Below are 19,750 nucleotides of genomic sequence, written 5' to 3'. Positions count from 1 at the left end.
CAGATGTGTATGCCCCCAGCCCCCCACACACACCAGATGTGTATGCCCCCAGCCCCCCCCCACACCAGATGTGTATGCCCCCAGCCCCCCAAACACACCAGAACTGTATGCCCCCAGTCCCCCCCCACACCAGATCTGTATGCCCCCAGTCCCCCCCCCACACCAGATCTGTATGCCCCCAGTCCCCCCCCCCCCACACCAGATCTGTATGCCCCCAGCCCCCCCCACACCAGATCTGTATGCCCCCAGTCCCCCCCCCCCCACACCAGATCTGTATGCCCCCAGTCCCCCCCCCCCACACCAGATCTGTATGCCCCCAGCCCCCCCCACACCAGATCTGTATGCCCCCAGCCCCCCCCCCACACCAGATCTGTATGCCCCCAACCCCCCCACACACCAGATCTGTATGCCTCCATCCCCCCCAACACCAGATCTGTAAGCCTCCATCCCCCCCAACACCAGATCTGTATGCCTCCAGCCCCCCCATACACCAGATCTGTATGCCTCCAGCCCCCCCCCCATACACCAGATCTGTATGCCTCCAGACCCCCCCATACACCAGATCTGTATGCCTCCAGACCCCGCCACCAGATCTGTATGCCTCCAGACCCCGCCACCAGATCTGTATGCCTCCAGTCCCCCCCACCAGATCTGTATGCCTCCAGACCCCCCCACCAGATCTGTATGCCTCCAGACCCCCCCACCAGATCTGTATGCCTCCAGACCCCCCCACCAGATCTGTATGCCTCCAGACCCCCCCACCAGATCTGTATGCCTCCAGACCCCCCCACCAGATCTGTATGCCTCCAGACCCCCCCACCAGATCTGTATGCCTCCAGACCCCCCCACCAGATCTGTATGCCTCCAGACCCCCCCACCAGATCTGTATGCCTCCAGACCCCCCCACCAGATCTGTATGCCTCCAGACCCCCCCCCCCCCAGATCTGTATGCCTCCAGACCCCCCCCCCCCCCCACACTAGATTTGAATGCCTCCAGACCCACTCACCACTGCTCCTGTCAGCACCACTAAGCATAGACAGGTGTTTATTTCACTGCACTCCTGATGCGATAGCATCGGGCCTATTTCTAGTTCTTCATAAGTACCAGCATATACATAGATAACCACTGATGATCCTGAGATCAGTCATATACCTGAGAGTATAGCCCGATATATAGATTGCACTGATCAGTAATATTTATGGACAATGCCACAGTAAGGGTCGGAGGATTGGAAAATGTCACTGTACAGATACAATGTGCCAGGATGTGGCTGTAAATGTTCAGTACTGATATCATGCAGTACAGGCTATGATGTAATTACAGTAGTGACTACCCCTGCAGGCATGCTGCCCACCCCAGATGCATGTTGGCCTAAACCTTCTTCTGGACTTAAAGTAACACATCATCACCTGTACTGCATATCAGTACTGAGCATTTATAGCCAACTAGGTTGACTCCCTGATGAAGGTGACGCCGAAACGTGTGCGTCACGGTTTGGCGTTACATGTGCCCACAGGTCCTCTCTATCCAGGGATCTTTCTTCATCATGAATTTCTTATGAGTTTTTTCCTTGCTGCATTAGGGTATGTGCGCACGTTGCTTTTTACCTGCTTTTTACCTGCTTTTTCTTCTGCGCTGTTTAATGCCAAAATGGATGTGTTCTTCTATTCAAGCAAAGTCTATGGGAATTTGGGTTTCTTGTTCACACTATGTTGTTCAAAATGCTGCCTTTTTGTGGCAGAACTTTGGTCAAAAACTCAGCTTTTTAAAGAAGCAACATGTCAATTGTTTTTGCCATTTGGGTTTTGCACTGCAAAGCTGAGTTTTTGACCAAAGTTCTGCCACAAAAAGGCAGCATTTTGAACAACATAGTGTGAACAAGAAACCCAAATTCCCATAGACTTTGCTTGAATAGAAGAACACATCCATTTTGGCATTAAACAGCGCAGAAGAAAAAGCAGCAAAAAAGCAGGTAAAAAGCAGGTAAAAAGCAACGTGCGCACATACCCTCACATTTTGTTCCTTGGTTCATTGTACATCAGGGTATGTATGCTGAAGCCGCAGTTGCTTTATTCTCCTTCGGCATACCACTGCTCTGTACATGTTCCAAGTTGCTTAGCTGCACTGGTTTTGACACCATCATAATTTTTTGTTTGATTAGCAGGTCGCTATTGTTTTACCTTTCTATTCTATCTCAGTGGTCTTCATTATTGCTCTTTTTTTCATATTTCTACCTGCTTTCAGAAATCATACAGTCACACCTATCATGCATTAAAAAAGTGGTCCGACAAACTCTAAAACATTTTTTAAGCTAATCTGTGCTGTATTGTCATCTAAAACATACCTACATTAATTTTTTTTTGTTTTCTGACTTTTGTTCCTCTTGAATTATCACTTTATTCTCTACATCTCTTTGTTTACCTTCAGCTCAAACAAACTTGACTTTTTCCTTTCCTTGGTTGCTAAAGTCCCTGGGCTTGTGCAAGCGTCGGTTGTAAAGACGCGAAACGGCCGTCGTCCGACAGATTGTGTGTACCCACCTCCCTCACGCCTTTCCCCCTGACCTGATGGTCGAATAAAACAGCTTTTTTTTACCGCATATCTGGTGAGTGCCTTCCGTCTCTTTTCACATGGACTGTATGGATTGTTGTCGTTTGGAATGAGCACCGTGGCCAGAATGCAAAGAAATTTACAAGCCATACATTGCGTGTATAAACCTGAAATAGGAAGATTGAGCGGTTAGCTCGCTGAATGGTGCCAGTGTTTCCTCCTTTCTCTGTCTTGGAAACACGGAAAATGGATTTTACCTCAGAATTTGGAAAATTAATGATCCGTCCGGGTGGAAAAGGAACACTTTCTCTGATAATATATCTTACAAAGTTACTTATTTTCATGTGCACTATTGATTTATGGAATAAGCATTATAATGAGGCTTACGCTTTAATGCTGAGTAAATTCTCTCCTCGCTTCTAGAAATCCACAGTTGATCTTGTATGTTAATGAGTAGTGAGTGCAGCGGTTTTGTCCAGACTTCCAGCCCTCCTGTCCGCGCTCCCTATTACTCACCGCTGCCTGCCAGGTCACTGACGTGAGTGGCAGTCAGACACCATACACAGGCAGCGTCAGGGACTAGGGAGCACGGACAGGAGGGCTGGAAGTCTGGACAAAACCGCTGCACTCACAACTCATTAACATACAAGATCAACTGTGGATTTCTCTAAAACAGCTAAATGGATTTTCTTCAAGCACAGTAATGATTTACCCAGCACTATAGCGCCTTTAGGTACACAGGCCATTAGTTTGGAGTATAACGTCCAAATGACAGGTTCTCTTTAAAGGAATTTTCTACTGTCAGGAAACCTGTGTCCCCGGCTTTAGATTGTTTGAAGAAAAAATAAATGTTCTTTTCTCACCCTCCCCAGGTCCAGCAGTGAGCCTCTGCCAATGCTCCCTGGACCTATTATTGTGTGCAGTGTGGACATCATGTCGGCAGCATTGCAGGACAAAGCACATCATAGCGCTGACTCCCGCAGAGCCGCTGAGCTCACTCCCTGGCTGCAGCAAACAACGTGAGCAATGCCGGGGATCCACGGAGGATAAATAAACTGCAGCTAAAAGATAGAGGTTTTCCAACAGAATAGCCCTTTAAAAGGGAACCTGTCACCAGGTTTGTCCCCTATAACTTGGGGCCACCGCCAGTGAGCACTTATATACAGCATTTTAGAATATAGTATATGTGTCCAATCCCATCTGTATAACTTAAAAAACAGCTTTTATTATACTCACCTGCGGGGCAGGCGGATCCGATGGGCGTCGTTGGTCTCAGTCCAGCACTTCCTCTCTTCATGCAATAGCCATCCTCCTTTCTTGCTTTGTGTGGATGACACATCCTACGTCATTCACACAGAGTCCGCCATTGTGCTCCTGTACACGCGCATTTCTCTCTACCCTGCTGCGGGCAGAGAAAAGATCTGTAATGTGCAGGCGCAGGAAAAGGTCAAAGAAAGCCGGCACATGTGTACTACAATACTTGATCTGCTTTCAGCAGGGCAAAGAGAAGTGCACATGTGCAGGAGTGCTATCTCTGTGTGGATGACGTAGTATAAGGGATTACTGGTGGTGGCCGCCGTTTATGAGGGAAAAAACGGTGACGTGTTCCCTTTAAGTATTTGGCTCATAGACTTCTCCACTTTCTGCTGCAGAAATAAAGTCTGAAACAGTAGCATGTGAGCAGAAACTAGAGACGAGACCAGCAGAGGATTCTGGAAGCTCCACAACAGGAGCAGCAAGAGATCTGGGAGGAATCACGCCAGTCTGACCAGTAACAATATATCAAATACCGTGTTTTCCAAAAATAAGACACTGTCTTATACTTTTCTTTCCCCCCAAAAAAATGCTAGGGCTTATTTTTGTAGAAGCATAGTTGGGGGTAAGTATACCCCCTGTGAGACTGTGACCGGGGTTATCTATGACGGCCGGTATGTCTCGCCCCGGTTGTGCTCACTCCATGATAGAAAGTAAATCCACTCCAGGGTTAATGCTGTTTCCCTACAGGCTGAAGGAAGGGTTAAATGGAAACAGGAACGAGGGCAGGTGTGCCGGGTGTGGGGGAGTGAACAGAACTCCCTGAGTCCTCTGCTGGAGAGGCACATGTATATTGTTGTGGACTTTTGTTTGGACATTAAAACCGTGTGCTGTGAACCTTAATGCCTGGATCCCGTGTCTTCTGCTGCGCAGCCGACCGTGCTACCTCACATATGGTGGAGAATCGGCGGGCATGACAGCCGGTGAGGTGTAGCATCCATCCCTGGTGACCCAGTAGCACATGTCCTGGATTCGAGCGGCTATTCTACAGCCCAAACCCGGTGACGCCATGGAGGACATACTAAAGCAGCAACAACAGACTAATGCACAGCAGCAACAGACCAATGCACACCTGCTCCGGGCGTTGGAACGTCAGCAGCAATCCTTGCAAATGCAGGAAAAAAGGCACCAAGAACAGATTGTTCTCCTGGCCAAGTCGATCCGTGCCGGACCGGCAGCAACAACCCCGGGGCCGGGTGACGACGGCAGCGTCCGGAAAGCGGTGAGACAAGCGTTGCAAAAGATGACCCCGGGGGATGATGTGGAAGCGTTCCTGGCGGTGTTTGAGCGGGTGGCCGAGCGGGAAAAGCTGCCGACCCCCCAGTGGGCTGAGGTATTGTCGCCCTATCTGACGGGGGAACCCCAAAAAGCGTACCTGGACCTCTGTACCGAGGACACCATTGACTATGTGACCCTGAAAGCCGAAATACTGGCTCGGTTGGGGGTGAATACCTATGTACGGGCTCAGCGGGTAAATCAGTGGTTCTATGAGGAAGCCAAACCCGTACGCTCCCAGGCCTATGACTTGTTGCATCTTGTAAAAAAGTGGTTGCAGCCTGACACTCTGAGCCCGGCGCAAATGGTGGAAAGGGTAGTAGTGGATCGTTTTGTGCGCACTTTACCCGTCACCGTTCAACGGTGGGTAGGACAGGGTGACCCGAGTACCCTGGACCAATTAGTGTCCCTGGTAGAGCGGCATGTGGCTACGCAGGACTTGATACGGGACACTGAGACTTTGCGTACCGCCCGTCGGTCCGGCCCCTCCAAGCCTAGGGCCAAGGACCCACCGCTGACAATGGTGCAGGAGTCCCCTACCGTCCCGTCTGAGGCCGCGGCCACCATTCCTGAGGTCCGGAAGGTTCTGTACCCTAAACGACAACCCATCAAGGGGGTTTCCGTCCCCATTAGATGTTGGCGGTGCCAGCGGGTGGGACATATGGAAGCCCAGTGTCCACTCACCACGGAGCCCATGGATTGTGGGGTTACCCGGCGGGGTTCAATGTATGCTCAGGTGGTGTGTACCGCTGACCTGGTCTCCCCAGAGACTGAGCCCCACTTGTGCCAAATACAGGTGAATGGATGTCCGGTTACAGGATTGTTGGATTCCGGAAGCTTAGTGACCCTGGTGCGATCCACCTTGAGGGCTAAAGTAAAGGCCGCAGGACGTACCGTGGGGGTGGTTTGCATACATGGGGACCGCCGAGACTATCCCACGGGGATTGTCACCATCACAGCACCTTGCGGTCAGGTGCAACATGAGGTGGGACTTCTTAACACTCTTCCCTATGACGTGATCCTAGGAAGGGATCTGCCCTATTTTTGGACTTTATGGAAGGGACCCCCTAAGTCTCCTCAGATATTGGTCAGTCCGGGACCTGAGCCCTACAATCCTGAATCCGGGACACCTGCCGTAGGGGTCCCCATGATAGGGACAGAATGTGAACCCGATAGGTCACCCCTAGAGGTATTGGCAGGAGAGGCTGAGACGGTCGAACCCATCCCGGAGTTGGAGGAGTCCCCGGATACGTTTGGGACAGCCCAACTCCAGGACCCTACATTAATACATGCCCGGAGTCGGGTGACAGTAATTGACGGGGTGGCACAGCTGCCCGGTGCCCAGGTAAGGTACCCCCATTTCGCTCTTAAGCAGGATTTACTCTACAGGGTAGATGAAATACGGGGCGTGGGGGTAGAACAGTTGGTGGTGCCCCAGCCGCATCGCCGGCGGGTCCTCGACTTGGCTCATAAACACCTGATGAGTGGCCACCTAGGGGTCAAGAAAACGCAGGAGCGAATATTGCAAAGGTTCTATTGGCCCGGGGTCTTTGGGGAGGTAAAACGGTTCTGCGAAACCTGCCCGGAGTGTCAGCTTACCGCACCCCTGACCCATTTTCGCAGTCCGTTGGTACCGTTACCCATTATAGAAGTCCCTTTTGAACGGATAGGGATGGATCTGGTGGGGCCCCTCGTAAAGTCCGCTCGAGGGCACCAACACATCCTAGTGATCGTTGACTATGCCACCCGGTATCCCGAGGCGATACCTCTCAGACATACTGCAGCAAAGCTTATAGCTCGGGAGTTGTTTGCTGTGTTCTGCCGGGTGGGGTTGCCCAAGGAGATCCTTACGGATCAGGGGACCCCATTCATGTCTAAAGTGACCAAAGAGCTATGCCGGCTACTCCAGATCAAGCAGTTGCGTACGTCTGTGTATCATCCTCAAACGGACGGTTTAGTCGAGCGTTTCAATAAAACCCTGAAAACCATGCTCAAAAGGGTGATTTCAAAAGACGGGAAAGACTGGGATATGATGCTTCCCTATTTGATGTTTGCCATCCGTGAGGTGCCACAGGCATCCACGGGGTTTTCGCCTTTTGAATTGTTATACGGGCGACATCCCCGGGGATTGTTGGACCTGGCAAAGGAAACATGGGAGCAAGAGCCCACCCCCCATAAAAGTGTGATTGAACACATTTTAGGAATGCAGAACCGCATAAGCGCGGTCATGCCAATTGTGAAGGAGCATTTACAGGAGGCTCAGGCCGCGCAAAGCGGCCGCTACAATAGACAAGCCACCGTGCGGACCTTTAAACCCGGGGATCGGGGGTTGGTATTAATCCCCACGGCGGAGAGTAAATTCCTGGCTCAGTGGCAAGGCCCCTACGAGATAAAGGAAAGAGTCGGGGTGGTTAACTATAAAGTATTGCAGCCCGGTAGGCGGAAACCTGAACAAATATACCATGTCAACCTATTAAAACCTTGGCAGGAACGGGAAAGCCTGATGGCTGTTTTTTCCCCATCTCCCTCCTCTTCGGGTCGTTCACCTCCGGCTCCAGCGACCTCCGGAGAGGATGAACCGGAAGTAAGGATTGGAGAAGCCCTCACCAAGCAACAGAGGCGAGAGGCCAGACGGTTGGTTCAGCAGAACCCCGATGTCTTCTCCGAGCTGCCCGGTAGGACCAGTCTGATACGACATGATATTGTCACCGAGCCCCACCTGAAGGTACGCCTGAAGTCATACCGGGTACCGGAGGCTCGACGACAAGCCATATCGGAGGAAGTAAAGACAATGTTACGCCTGGGGGTCATCGAAAAATCCCGGAGTGAATGGGCTAGTCCGATTGTCCTAATACCAAAACCCGATGGCTCCTTAAGGTTCTGCAACGACTTTAGGAGATTGAACGAAATATCCAAGTTCGATCTCTACCCCATGCCCCGGGTGGATGAGCTGATTGATAGGTTGGGACAGGCGCAATATTTTACCACGCTCGACCTGACCAAGGGGTACTGGCAAGTGCCACTGACGGAGTCCGCCAAGGAGAAAACCGCTTTTGTTACGCCGGAGGGTCTCTTCCACTATGTTGTCTTGCCTTTTGGGTTACATGGCCACGTTCCAGAGGTTGATGGACTTAGTGCTGGAACCCCACCAGGCGTATGCATCAGCGTACCTTGATGACATCATTATTTATAGCTCCGATTGGCAGACCCACTTGGAACAGGTACAAGCGGTGGTGGACGCGCTTCGAACAGCCGGATTGACAGCCAATCCCAAGAAATGTGCGTTGGGACTCACGGAAGCCCGCTACTTGGGCTACGTGATAGGCCAAGGAGTGATTAAGCCCCAAATTAACAAGGTTGAGGCGATCCAGAAGTGGCCTAGACCCCTGACCACGAAGCAGGTTAGGGCCTTCCTGGGTATCGTGGGGTACTACAGGAGGTTTGTAAAGGATTTTGCGGGACTATCAGCCCCCTTGACGGACCTTCTCAAAGGCAAGAAGTCCGTCATGGTGCGCTGGACTCCGCAGGCCGAGGACTCCTTCCGGGCCCTGAAGGGGGTCCTGTGCGGACAGCCCGTTCTTGTACACCCTGATTTCCGGAAGGAGTTCATAGTACAGACTGATGCCTCAGAGGTTGGCCTGGGGGCAGTGTTGTCTCAGGTGGTTCAGGGGGAGGAACACCCCGTCACCTTCTTAAGTAGGAAGCTCACCCCTCCCGAGCGGAATTATAGCGTAGTGGAGAAGGAGTGCCTGGCGATCAAGTGGGTCTTTGAGTCCCTACGCTATTACCTGCTGGGACGGCAGTTTCGCTTGGTGACGGATCACTCTCCACTGGTCTGGAGGAGGTCCGCCAAGGAACGGAATGCCCGGGTTACCCGGTGGTTCCTTTCTCTGCAGAACTTCCGGTTTACGGTTGAACATAGGGCCGGTGGGTTGCAGGGCAACGCCGATGCCTTGTCCCGCGGCCCGTGTTTGATGGCGGGAGTTCAACCCCGCACGCTTGAACTGAGGGGGGGGGTATGTGAGACTGTGACCGGGGTTATCTATGACGGCCGGTATGTCTCACCCCGGTTGTGCTCACTCCATGATAGAAAGTAACTCCACTCCAGGGTTAATGCTGTTTCCCTACAGGCTGAAGGAAGGGTTAAATGGAAACAGGAACGAGGGCAGGTGTGCCGGGTGTGAGGGAGTGAACAGAACTCCCTGAGTCCTCTGCTGGAGAGGCACATGTATATTGTTGTGGACTTTTGTTTGGACATTAAAACCGTGTGCTGTGAACCTTAATGCCTGGATCCCGTGTCTTCTGCTGCGCAGCCGACCGTGCTACCTCACACCCCTTAAAAAAGCAGATCCCCCTTCACAAGAGAATCATACTTACCAGACCACGGACATCTGCGTGGCTCCCAGGTCCTCCTGTGATCTCCAGCGGGCCCTCCCAGCAGGTAAGCTGCACACTGCCTCCCCTGCTTCTGGCCGACACACTCACATACATCAGATTGCACACACTCACTCATCGATCAGATCACACACACTCACTAGTCCCTCCTCACATCCGGCTGTACAGAATGCCTCCGGCCGCAGGGAAAGATAGGAGGAAGTTACGCATCGCAGGTCCTGTAAGCATTCCATCCGCAGGTCCCTGCGCTCCACAACACTGCGATTCAGGATCCTGCCGGCCAGAAGAAATCGGTATTGCTGATTCTATCTGTGATATGATGTGTGCAATGAATCACTGCAGGTCCTACCGCTCAGTGTCTGGTGAGTATGACTGCGGGGTGTCCTGTATATAATGAAGTGTCCTGCAGAATTCTTTAACTTTTTTGGCTGCACGGACACTTCATTATTGAACCAGGACTAGGGCTTATTTTTGGAGTAGGGCTTATATTTAAGTCTTGCTCTGAAAATGCTGAAAATCCCTGCTATGGCTTATTTTTGGATGAGGTCTTATTTGTGAAGAAAAAACCAGTACATACTGTATGTATAATATAAATATCTAATATATAAAGCTCAGTGTATGTGTATGTATGTATGTCCGCTAAAGGAATCCGCACCGTCACATTTACAATCACAAAATTTTGCACAGACACCCCATGTGACTAAGGGAACGTCATAGACTATGTTTTGAGGGGACATTTTAACCCTGCATTTACAGTTATTCACCAACAAAAACAGTTTACTGACTGTTTGGATGTGTGACCTAATATATTGGCTGTTTTGACAGTTAGCCTGGATATTTATCAAGTGGCCTATAAGCAACCAATCACAGCACTGCTTCTATTTTGATACAAGTCATTAATAGGAGCTCTGATTGATTGCTATAGGCAACGAAGGACATTCTTGGTATAAGAAGCTTATGTGTGAGTTAAGGTGAGAGAGACAGAGAGGCCGAGGGGGACAGAGAGGCCGAGGGGGACAGAGAGGCCGAGGGGGACAGAGAGGCCGAGGGGGACAGAGAGGCCGAGGGGGACAGAGAGGCCGAGGGGGACAGAGAGGCCGAGGGGGACAGAGAGGCCGAGGGGGACAGAGAGGCCGAGGGGGACAGAGAGGCCGAGGGGGACAGAGAGGCCGAGGGGGACAGCCTCAAGACTAGAAAAAAACCAAGGAGAAAATTGTAGAAAAAATACCCTGACTATAAATAAATAAATTGCAAGTGCTTAATAAACAGGGTACTTAGTATATACATTTTTGCAAAAAGGTAAGAAGCTGTCTCTCCTCGTCACGGTGTACCCATCTGAGACAGTCCCTAACCTACTAAAGTTAAAAACATATTCTGTACCTGACTAGTGTCATGTCAAAACTTCAATATGGATTGGTTTTGTTTTTTTTCCTAGTCTTGAGGCTGCAATTCACATGCTTGTAATGTTGCATGTTTTTTGAACATTTGTCACAGCTCAGTTTTTTGGGGTTTTTTTTGTCTGTTATCTTGCTTTAATGCAAGTTGGGGGTGCAGCCCTTCTGATACTGAGGCTGAACAATTACCTGCTTCTCACTTTTTGCTGTGTATTTAATCTGGGACCCAGCTAACCACTTTACCATCCATATTGAAGTTTTGACATGACACAAGTCAGGTACAGAATATGTTTTTAACTTTAGTAGGTTAGGGACTGTCTCAGATGGGTACACCGTGACGAGGTGAGACAGCTTCTTACCTTTTTGCAAAAATGTATATACTAAGTACCCTGTTTATTAAGCACTTGCAATTTATTTATTTATAGTCAGGGTATTTTTTCTACAATTTTCTCCTTGGTTTTTTTCTACACTATCCATTATGCAGTATTTCTGCAGCGACTTGAAGCACACATGCACTGCCAAATCACTGCAGAATTTGCAGCATGGACACTACGCCACGTGCACACATAGCCTGAGGGGTGCAGTTTTTAGAATGGCGGCACTTTTGAGTATTTTCTGTCACCCAGGCCTCTCAAAGTCACTTCAAATGTGATGTGGTTCCTAAAAAAAGGTTTTGTAAATATTGTTGTAAAAATTTGCATCATTAAGTACAATAGATCATGAAAAAACACTGGGATCCGATGAAGTGTTCCAGAGCAGGGTTGGGCGGCCCCAAACTGTAAGTCAGGATCCGCGCAGTGTCAAATGTATTCGAGTGCCGGACCTGGGATTCTCAGGGAATTCCAGTTAATGAGCTCACCGGCCATCCTGGCATTTGTGATTGGTTGCAGTCAGATGCACTCCGTCTGACTGCAATGTGAACAAGTTGCTAGCTCAGACCTGGGAAAGGGGCGGCCCGTGGGCCGGATCCGGCCCGCCCAATGTCTGTGACCGGCCCGCCCATCTTGCTGAGAGTTGGAGGCGTGGCCTGATCTATGCCTCAGTCTCGCTCTCACTGCCGGGAGCTATGTATCCCCCAGTGCAGTGATAAGCAGCTGCCACGCCCCCACTCTGCCAGTCATGCCCCTTCTGGATGCTGATCACACTCTCTAGATGCCTTCTACGACATCTATGCTGCTAGCCACGCCCCCTTTTGCTGTCATCCATGCCCCCTCTCAATGCTGGGCACACACACTCCTTGGATGCCTCCCTTGTCCCCTCCTCCTGCTCTGTCGATGCTGGCCACGCCCCCTTTGCCTGCCCCTTCTACCCTGGGATCCTCACGTGACCGGCTCATCTCCACAGCGACCTCTTCAAAAACGTCTGTTCTGCAACTGAGGTAAGTGCACTAGTAGCAGCAGGGAGAGTGCAGAGTGGCTGCAGGAGGGGAGAGTCCAGCACTTGTGTCTTCTCAGGTCCCCCCTGTGCCTGCAATAGAGGACGCAGACACACAGGGGACTCAGAGAAGGCAGCCAGAGGAGCCCTCAGGCTCTGCTGCTGCAGTGCTGCCTGCCTGTGCCCTCAGAGTCCCCAGGGCCAGTATGCAGGCCCCACCGGCCACCGGGGCCAGTATGCAGGCCCCACCGGCCACCGGGGCCAGTATGCAGGCTCCACAGGCCCCAGTAATGTGTATGCCCCCCACTGATCCCAGTATTGTGTATGCCCCCCACCAGGGTGGATTTGATTTAAATCTAACTGATTTAAATCACGATTTAAATCACTAGTCAGTAAGGCTTGATTTAAATCAGTGATTTAAATTAAAGTTTCTACCTAAACTAGTTCTTGCTACTTTAACATGCAAGTAGATGAAGATTTTTAGAATCACTTTTTATATTACTTTTTTCTCCCCAGTTTAATGGGTTAATCATTCATATTTGGACACCACTGTTCTGTTGTACTTACGAAGGAGAAAAATAATCCTCATGATGTTGCCTCATTCGCGCCACCAGGCTTTGCATCTCTTTGTTGCATCGTTTGCATTTTGCACGCATGCCTGCCTTACCGATAGGCGAAGGAGCTTCATTAAACTATTCCCAAACTGGGTCTCTTTCACGGCCTGCTGCCATTATAAGGAAAGAATGTAATAAACCTCAGATCGTACACACAAACAGATCCAGACTTGTCTGTCTGTGGCTATGCTGCAGTATTGTGCTCAAAGTTTCACTTTCATTTTCTTGTCTGCTTGCCCTTCCTCCTCCTCACACTTAGGGCTGGTTCACACTAAGCAACAGCGACAACGAGGTCGCTGTTACGTCACCATTTTCTGTGACGTAACAGCGACCTTGTAAGTCGCTGTTATGATCGCTGCTTAGCTGTCAAACACAGCAGCCGAAGCAGAAATCATAACCGCGAGAGCAGGGAGCCGCGCACACTGCTTAGCACTGGCTCCTTGCTCTCCTAGCTACAGTACACATCGGGTTAATTAACCCGATGTGTACTGCAGCTACATGTGCAGAGAGCCGGAGCCGGCAGCACAGGCAGCGTGAGAGCTGCAGAGGCTGGTAACTAAGGTAAATATCGGGTAACCACCTTGGTTACCCGATGTTTACCCTGGTTACAGCTTACCGCAGCTGCCAGATGCCGGCTCCTGCTCCCTTCATTTCGTCGCTCTCTCGCTGTCACACAGCGATCTGTGTGTCACAGCGGGAGAGCGCCTTTGAAGAAAACGAACCAGGGCTGTGTGTAACGAGAGCGATCTCACAGCAGGGGCCAGATCGCTGCTCAGTGTCACACACAGCAAGATCGCTAATGAGGTCACTGTTGCGTCACCAAAACCGTGCCGTAGCAGCGATTTCGGTAGCGATCTCGCTATGTGTGAAGCACCCCTTAGATTCACATTCTTCTTGTGTTGTGCAGATCTATTCCACTCCAAACCATCAGAAACATATTGTCTAACTTCTTGGACTTGGCACTAAAGGGGTTGATTCTGTATTCATAGTTTGTAGAACAATAGGATTAAGGTCTTTTTCTCAACTCTGTTCATGTTGTAATATTTTTGCCGTAAAGAAGCGGCTGGGACCTCTGCGGAGTCAAATTCAGTTTTGAGAACTGCGTAAGTAAAACGAGCGTCTGTGATAATATAGGAGAGAAACTGCCCACTAGTCCTACAGAAACCTCTGGAAGAGCATGGCATTGTGAATGTTACACATATACAGCCTTTATTCTACTGAGTTAAACAACTCAGCTCTCTCAATCTCAATCTCATGATGGAAGAACCTTTGGATGGTAAAATATTTTCCTCAAAAAGCAGTTTATTGAAAAAAATCCGATTTAAATCAAAAAAATCCGATTTTTTTTTTAAAAAAAACATTGATTTTTATCCACCCTGCCCCCCACTGATCCCAGTAATGTGTATGCCCCCCACTGATCCCAGTAATGTGTATGCCCCCCACTGATCCCAGTAATGTGCATGCCCCCCACTGATCCCAGTAATGTGTATGCCCCCCACTGATCCCAGTAATGTGTATGCCCCCCACTGATCCCAGTAATGTGCATGCCCCCCACTGATCCCAGTAATGTGCATGCCCCCCACTGATCCCAGTAATGTGCATGCCCCCCACTGATCCCAGTAATGTGCATGCCCCCCACTGATCCCAGTAATGTGCATGCCCCCCACTGATCCCAGTAATGTGCATGCCCCCCACTGATCCCAGTAATGTGTATGCCCCCCACTGATCCCAGTAATGTCTAAGCCCCCCCACTGACCCCAGTAATGTTTATGCCCCCCACTGACCCCAGTAATGTTTATGCCCCCCACTGACCCCAGTAATGTCTATGCCCCCCCACTGATCCCAGTAATGTTTATGCCCCCCACTGACCCCAGTAATGTCTATGCCCCCCCACTGACCCCAGTAATGTCTATGCCCCCCCACTGATCCCAGTAATGTCTATGCCCCCCACATTTTCATTGTATCTTTTTATTGTTTAACTTACTGTTTGTTTATGAAGGGATAGTATATAAACTATATACAGTATTGGGTAGAACTGAGCTAATTATATTAGTCCAGCCCTCTAAAACCATCCCAATTTCTCATGCGGCCCCATGGGAAAATTAATTGCCCACCCCTGTGCTAGCTGAAAAAACATTACAACTACAAAATATATACAGCTGCACACTGTATAGTGGCATTAGGTTAGGTTCTCGGTTTATAGAGACGCACCTTGCCGTGGTGACCGGGCTCACATGCATTGGCCAATACATGAGCTAAGTGTCTCTTTTTTTGAAATATTCCTATAGCACTAATGCAATACTAGAGTTTCCCTTTTTCATTGTTAGGATTTTAGTGTGCAGCTGTATATATTTTGTAAATGTCGGGGGGGGGGGGTGTCTGACTGCAACCAATCACAGACGCCAGGACAGCCAGTGGGCAGGGAAAGCAGCGGCCGCAGTTACAGCCACGGCAGAGACTCAGTAACAGTACAGCCCGCTTGCTCCTATCACCATTTTTAATTGCGGATTCTGGTCTCCATAAGCGGACTTTACACGCTATGATTTCGCTACAGCGATCTCGTTGGGGTCACAGATTTTGTGACGCACATCCGGTCGCTGTAGCGATCTCGTCGTGTGTGACTCCTAGGAGCGATTTTGGATCGTTGCAAAAATGTCCAAAATTGCTCCTCAATGACATGGGGGTCCGCTGCCAGTTATCGCTGCTGTCGCTGGGGCGAAGTTGATCCTCGTCCCTGCGGCAGCACACATCGCTCCGTGTGACGCCGCAGGAACGAGGATCATCTCCTTAGGCTGCTTTCACACTACGTCTTTTTAACATGCGTCCTGAACGTTTTTTTGCTGCAAAAGCGGATCCTGCTTTTACAGCAAAAAACGCATGCTAACGCATGTGTTACTTTGCAGGATCCTGTCACTGGATGTTTAGGGGCGGGCATTGGACTCATGTGATCGGGAGTGAGGGGAACTAAACGTGCCAGACTGGGAGCCGGCATCTGACAGCTGCGAGGCTCGTAACCAAGGTAAACATCGGGTATACTTGCTTGGATACCCGATATTTACTTTGGTTACAAGCGTCTGCAGCTGCTAGGAGCCGGGCTCCCTGCACACGTTACCAACGTAAACATCGGGTAACTAAGATAAGTGGTTACCCGATATTTACCTTGGTTACGAGTGTCCGCAGCTCTCAGGTGGAGGAGAGGGAGGGGGAGAGACAGAGAGAGAGGGGGAGAGAGATAGACTGATCACGGAGGCTGGTTTCTGGGCATGCTCAGTAGAGCAAGCAGGATCCTGCCTATCAGCACGCCAGCGTTTGCATGCTGTTTAGTCAGGATCCAGCAATTTGCAGAAGTTGGACGCAGCTCAAAAACGCTACAAGTAGCGTTTTTGAAAGATGTTAAAAAACTGCAAGTCGCTGGATCCTCACTATAACGCACGCAAACGCAGGTGAACGCATGCTAACGCGAGTCCATTGCAAATGCATTGAAATGAAAACGCATTTGCACTGGATCCGTTTCTGCGTTAAAAAAACGTTCAGGACGCATGTTAAAAAGACGTAGTGTGAAAGCAGCCTTACCTGCCTCCGGCCACAATGCGGAAGGAAGGAGGTGGGCGGGATGTTACATCCCGCTCATCTCCGCCCCTCCGCTTTCATTGGGCGGCCGCTTAGTGACGTCGCTGTGACGCCGAACGGACCGCCCCCTTAGAAAGGAGGCGGTACGCCGGTCACAGCGACGTCGCCATGCAGGTATGTGTGACGGGGGTGCCGGATTTTGTGCGCGACAGGCAGCGATATGCCCGTTTCGCACAAACGATGGGGGCGGGTCGCATGCTAACGATATCGGGCCGGATATCGCAGCATGTAAAGCCACCCATAGACTTATATGGGGACCGGTGTCTGGCCAGATATCCGATCCCGGTGATCTGCGAGTCCACCTATCACTTATTCCAGACTTATTATATCATAAAGTGACAGTGGTCAGAAAGGTGAAAACAGGCTGGGGGTGAAGGGGTTAAAGTGGAGTGTCACATGGTCAATACCTGCTAAGCCCTCTAGTCTTCCATGTGGGAACTGCAGCCCAATTTATTAATGTGGATAACAATTATGTTGTGCTTGTATTGAGCCTGCGGACACTGGCTGATGGAAGCTTCTCCCAGCACCGTGTGCCCCTGCCTGGCAGCGCCCGCCCCACACAATAACCCGGAGGCCCGGTATGCGGGACAGTGCAGGCAGCTCCCCATACCGCACTGGGCGGCAGAGCACACGGATGGTGACAGTTATCCCCCGGAACAACGCGACTCACAATAACCACTGAGCAGACTTACCCAGCACGAGCACCATCTGACCGCACAGACAGTAGTATACGTGTAATGGCTTCTCTCCATCGTCATACTCCTCCCGATCGCGGGTGTCGGAGCACACCACCGACCGAGACACCACCTTAGGCATCGCGACACACCGACCGCAGTCAGGATCTGTCCAAACTACAGCGATCTCACATTCGTCGCAGGAAGATGACGTCACGGCAGATGCTGGAAACCATCGGGCTGCAATTTGCACACGCCCCATCACGTGACAAACATGTCATGCATGGAAGGATCCCATACATTCTTTCACATACCTTGTCCAGGAGATAGAGCGCTCTCACATTCGTCGCAGGAAGATAACGTCACCGTAAAGGTTTCTTTAGGCTATGTGCGCACTTACCGGATTTTGCCGCGGATTTTTCGCGGATTTGCTGCATGTTTCGCTGCAGAAAATGTTCATAACATCTCTGCAGTGAATCACCAGCAAATCCTATGGAGAAAAAAAATCCTGTGCGCACTGGGCGGAATTTGACAGCTGCATGTTTTGCTGCGGGATTCCCGCAGCAAAAACAAGTGCATGTCACTTCTTTTCCGCACATCGCTGCGGGATTTCACTCCATTGACTCAATGTTAATCATGAAATCCCGCAGGGAATAACGCAGGCAGCAAATTCTGTGCGGTTCACTGCGTTTTCCTGCGTTATTCCCTGCGGTATTTCGCGGTTTACCTCCGGTAATGTACATCGCCTGTCTGCGGTTTGCAGGGAAGTGATGTCATTACAGGAAGAGGAAGCCGTGCAGAGAGTAAACAGTCACAGACGTCACAGACGTCACAGACATAGAACACAGACACATAGAACACACATAGAAAGAAAACGGAAATATAGAAAAAAAAGAACGTGGGCTCCGCTGCATATTTACCTTCCAGCCGAGGTAAGCACACAGCGGCAACCCGGTATTCTCAGGCTGGGGAGGGAGAGGGGCAGGGTTAATGTCCCCCGCCTCACTCCCCCTCCCGCAGCCGAGAATATCAGCCGCAGCTGCCCCGGCACTGTCGCATGCATTATGCGGCAATGCCGGCGTGTCCTCGGCTCTTCTTGCCACCGTGTAGCAGTGGTGGCAAGGTAATACAAGGGGTTAATGGTGATGGGGGACCACCGCCATTAACCCCAGGCTTGATCATGGCAGCGTCTATGTGACAGCTGACATGATCAACCCGTAAGTAAAGTGAAAAAAACACAGACACCGAAAATCCTTTATTTTAAATAAAACCAACAAGCCTCGTTCACCATTTTATTAACCCCCCCAAACAAAGCTCCGGCGTAATCCAGGTCCGACGTCCTGCGCTGCTTCCATCCAGCCGCGACTGAGACACAGGCTGAATGAAAGCAGCAGACAGCAGAGGTAATTACCGGTCATTTCCCACGGCCGGTAATGTGAACTCACTGCCGACCGTGGGAAATGCAGCGATCTGTCCTCTATCCATCTATCTATCCCTCTATCTATTCTTCTATCTACTATCTCAGAATTAAATGACTTTTTTTTTTTTTTTTTCTTTTCAATGTGCTTTATTGCATTGAATGCAATAAAGCACATCCCAACCCGCACGCGGCAAAACCGCGGCAATACCGCGAATAATACCGCGGTAAAACCGCGGCAAACCGCATGCGGTTTTCGGGTGCGGTTTCCCGCGTTTTTTTACCGCGGGTGCAGTAATCTTTGAGGGCATGCGGAATTTTCTCAAGAAAATTCCACTTCCCAGTGCGCACAGGGCCTTACAACTTTATTGGTGCTTCTAACAAGACTATTGCATAACTAGTGATGACTGCATAAAAGCTTCAGAGAAGCCACCAGGCCGGCTCAAGGTTTATGTGGGCTCCTTGGCGAAATAGTCTCTGGCTCCTATGCACACACAGACCACACACCTACATACATATATATATTAGAAGACAAATTCATAAAAATACATATAAACAGACGCAAATAGATACAGACGTCATACGTGCACACACGGACACAGAGATAATATTAAAATGGAGAAGCCAGCAGCAGCCTCACCTCCCTGCTTGTCTCCATCCAACTCCGCCCGGGCATGGATATGGCTGTCACTAGCAGACATGGCCACACACAGTGCAGTGAGACTGCTGTATATACATCTTAGGAGGGGCTGGGGCTACAGTATATACACATCACATGAGAGGCTGGGGGCTACAGTATGTACATCACAGGGGAAGCTGGGGACCAGAAGCGTAACTAGAGTTTGATGGGCCCCGGTGCAAAGTTCAGACCTGCCCCCCCACCTCCACGTACACAGACACTTGGGGTACGGGATAATGATACTGACACTCGGGGTACAGGATAATGACGCTGACACTTGTCTCTTACCCACAGCACCAAGGTTTCCCATGATCTGAAATCTCTCTATCAGCACCCAGCTTTCCTATGTTCTGATATCCATCTTGTCCTCGGCACCCAGCTTCCCTATGCTCTGCTATACATCTTTCCCTCAGCACCCAGCTTTCCCATATTA

At 50.3% G+C, this 19,750-nt stretch overlaps 1 protein-coding gene across 1 annotated transcript in view; it reads right to left on the bottom strand.

The window, feature by feature from the left end:
- Positions 1-17,448, bottom strand: part of STEEP1 (STING1 ER exit protein 1) — a 79,205-nt gene extending 61,757 nt beyond the window's left edge. The window contains exon 1 of the mRNA XM_075323996.1: positions 17,240-17,448. Within this exon, the coding sequence (XP_075180111.1) occupies positions 17,240-17,363 (124 nt within the window). The 5' untranslated portion in view covers positions 17,364-17,448. The remainder of the gene's footprint in view (positions 1-17,239) is intronic.
- Positions 17,449-19,750: the final 2,302 nt, after the last annotated feature.

Source organism: Anomaloglossus baeobatrachus, chromosome 9, assembly GCF_048569485.1.
Source record: "Anomaloglossus baeobatrachus isolate aAnoBae1 chromosome 9, aAnoBae1.hap1, whole genome shotgun sequence".
Lineage (NCBI taxonomy): Eukaryota > Metazoa > Chordata > Amphibia > Anura > Aromobatidae > Anomaloglossus > Anomaloglossus baeobatrachus.
Note: the sequence above shows the minus strand (reverse complement) of the source record. Positions and strands in the feature narration are given on the sequence as shown.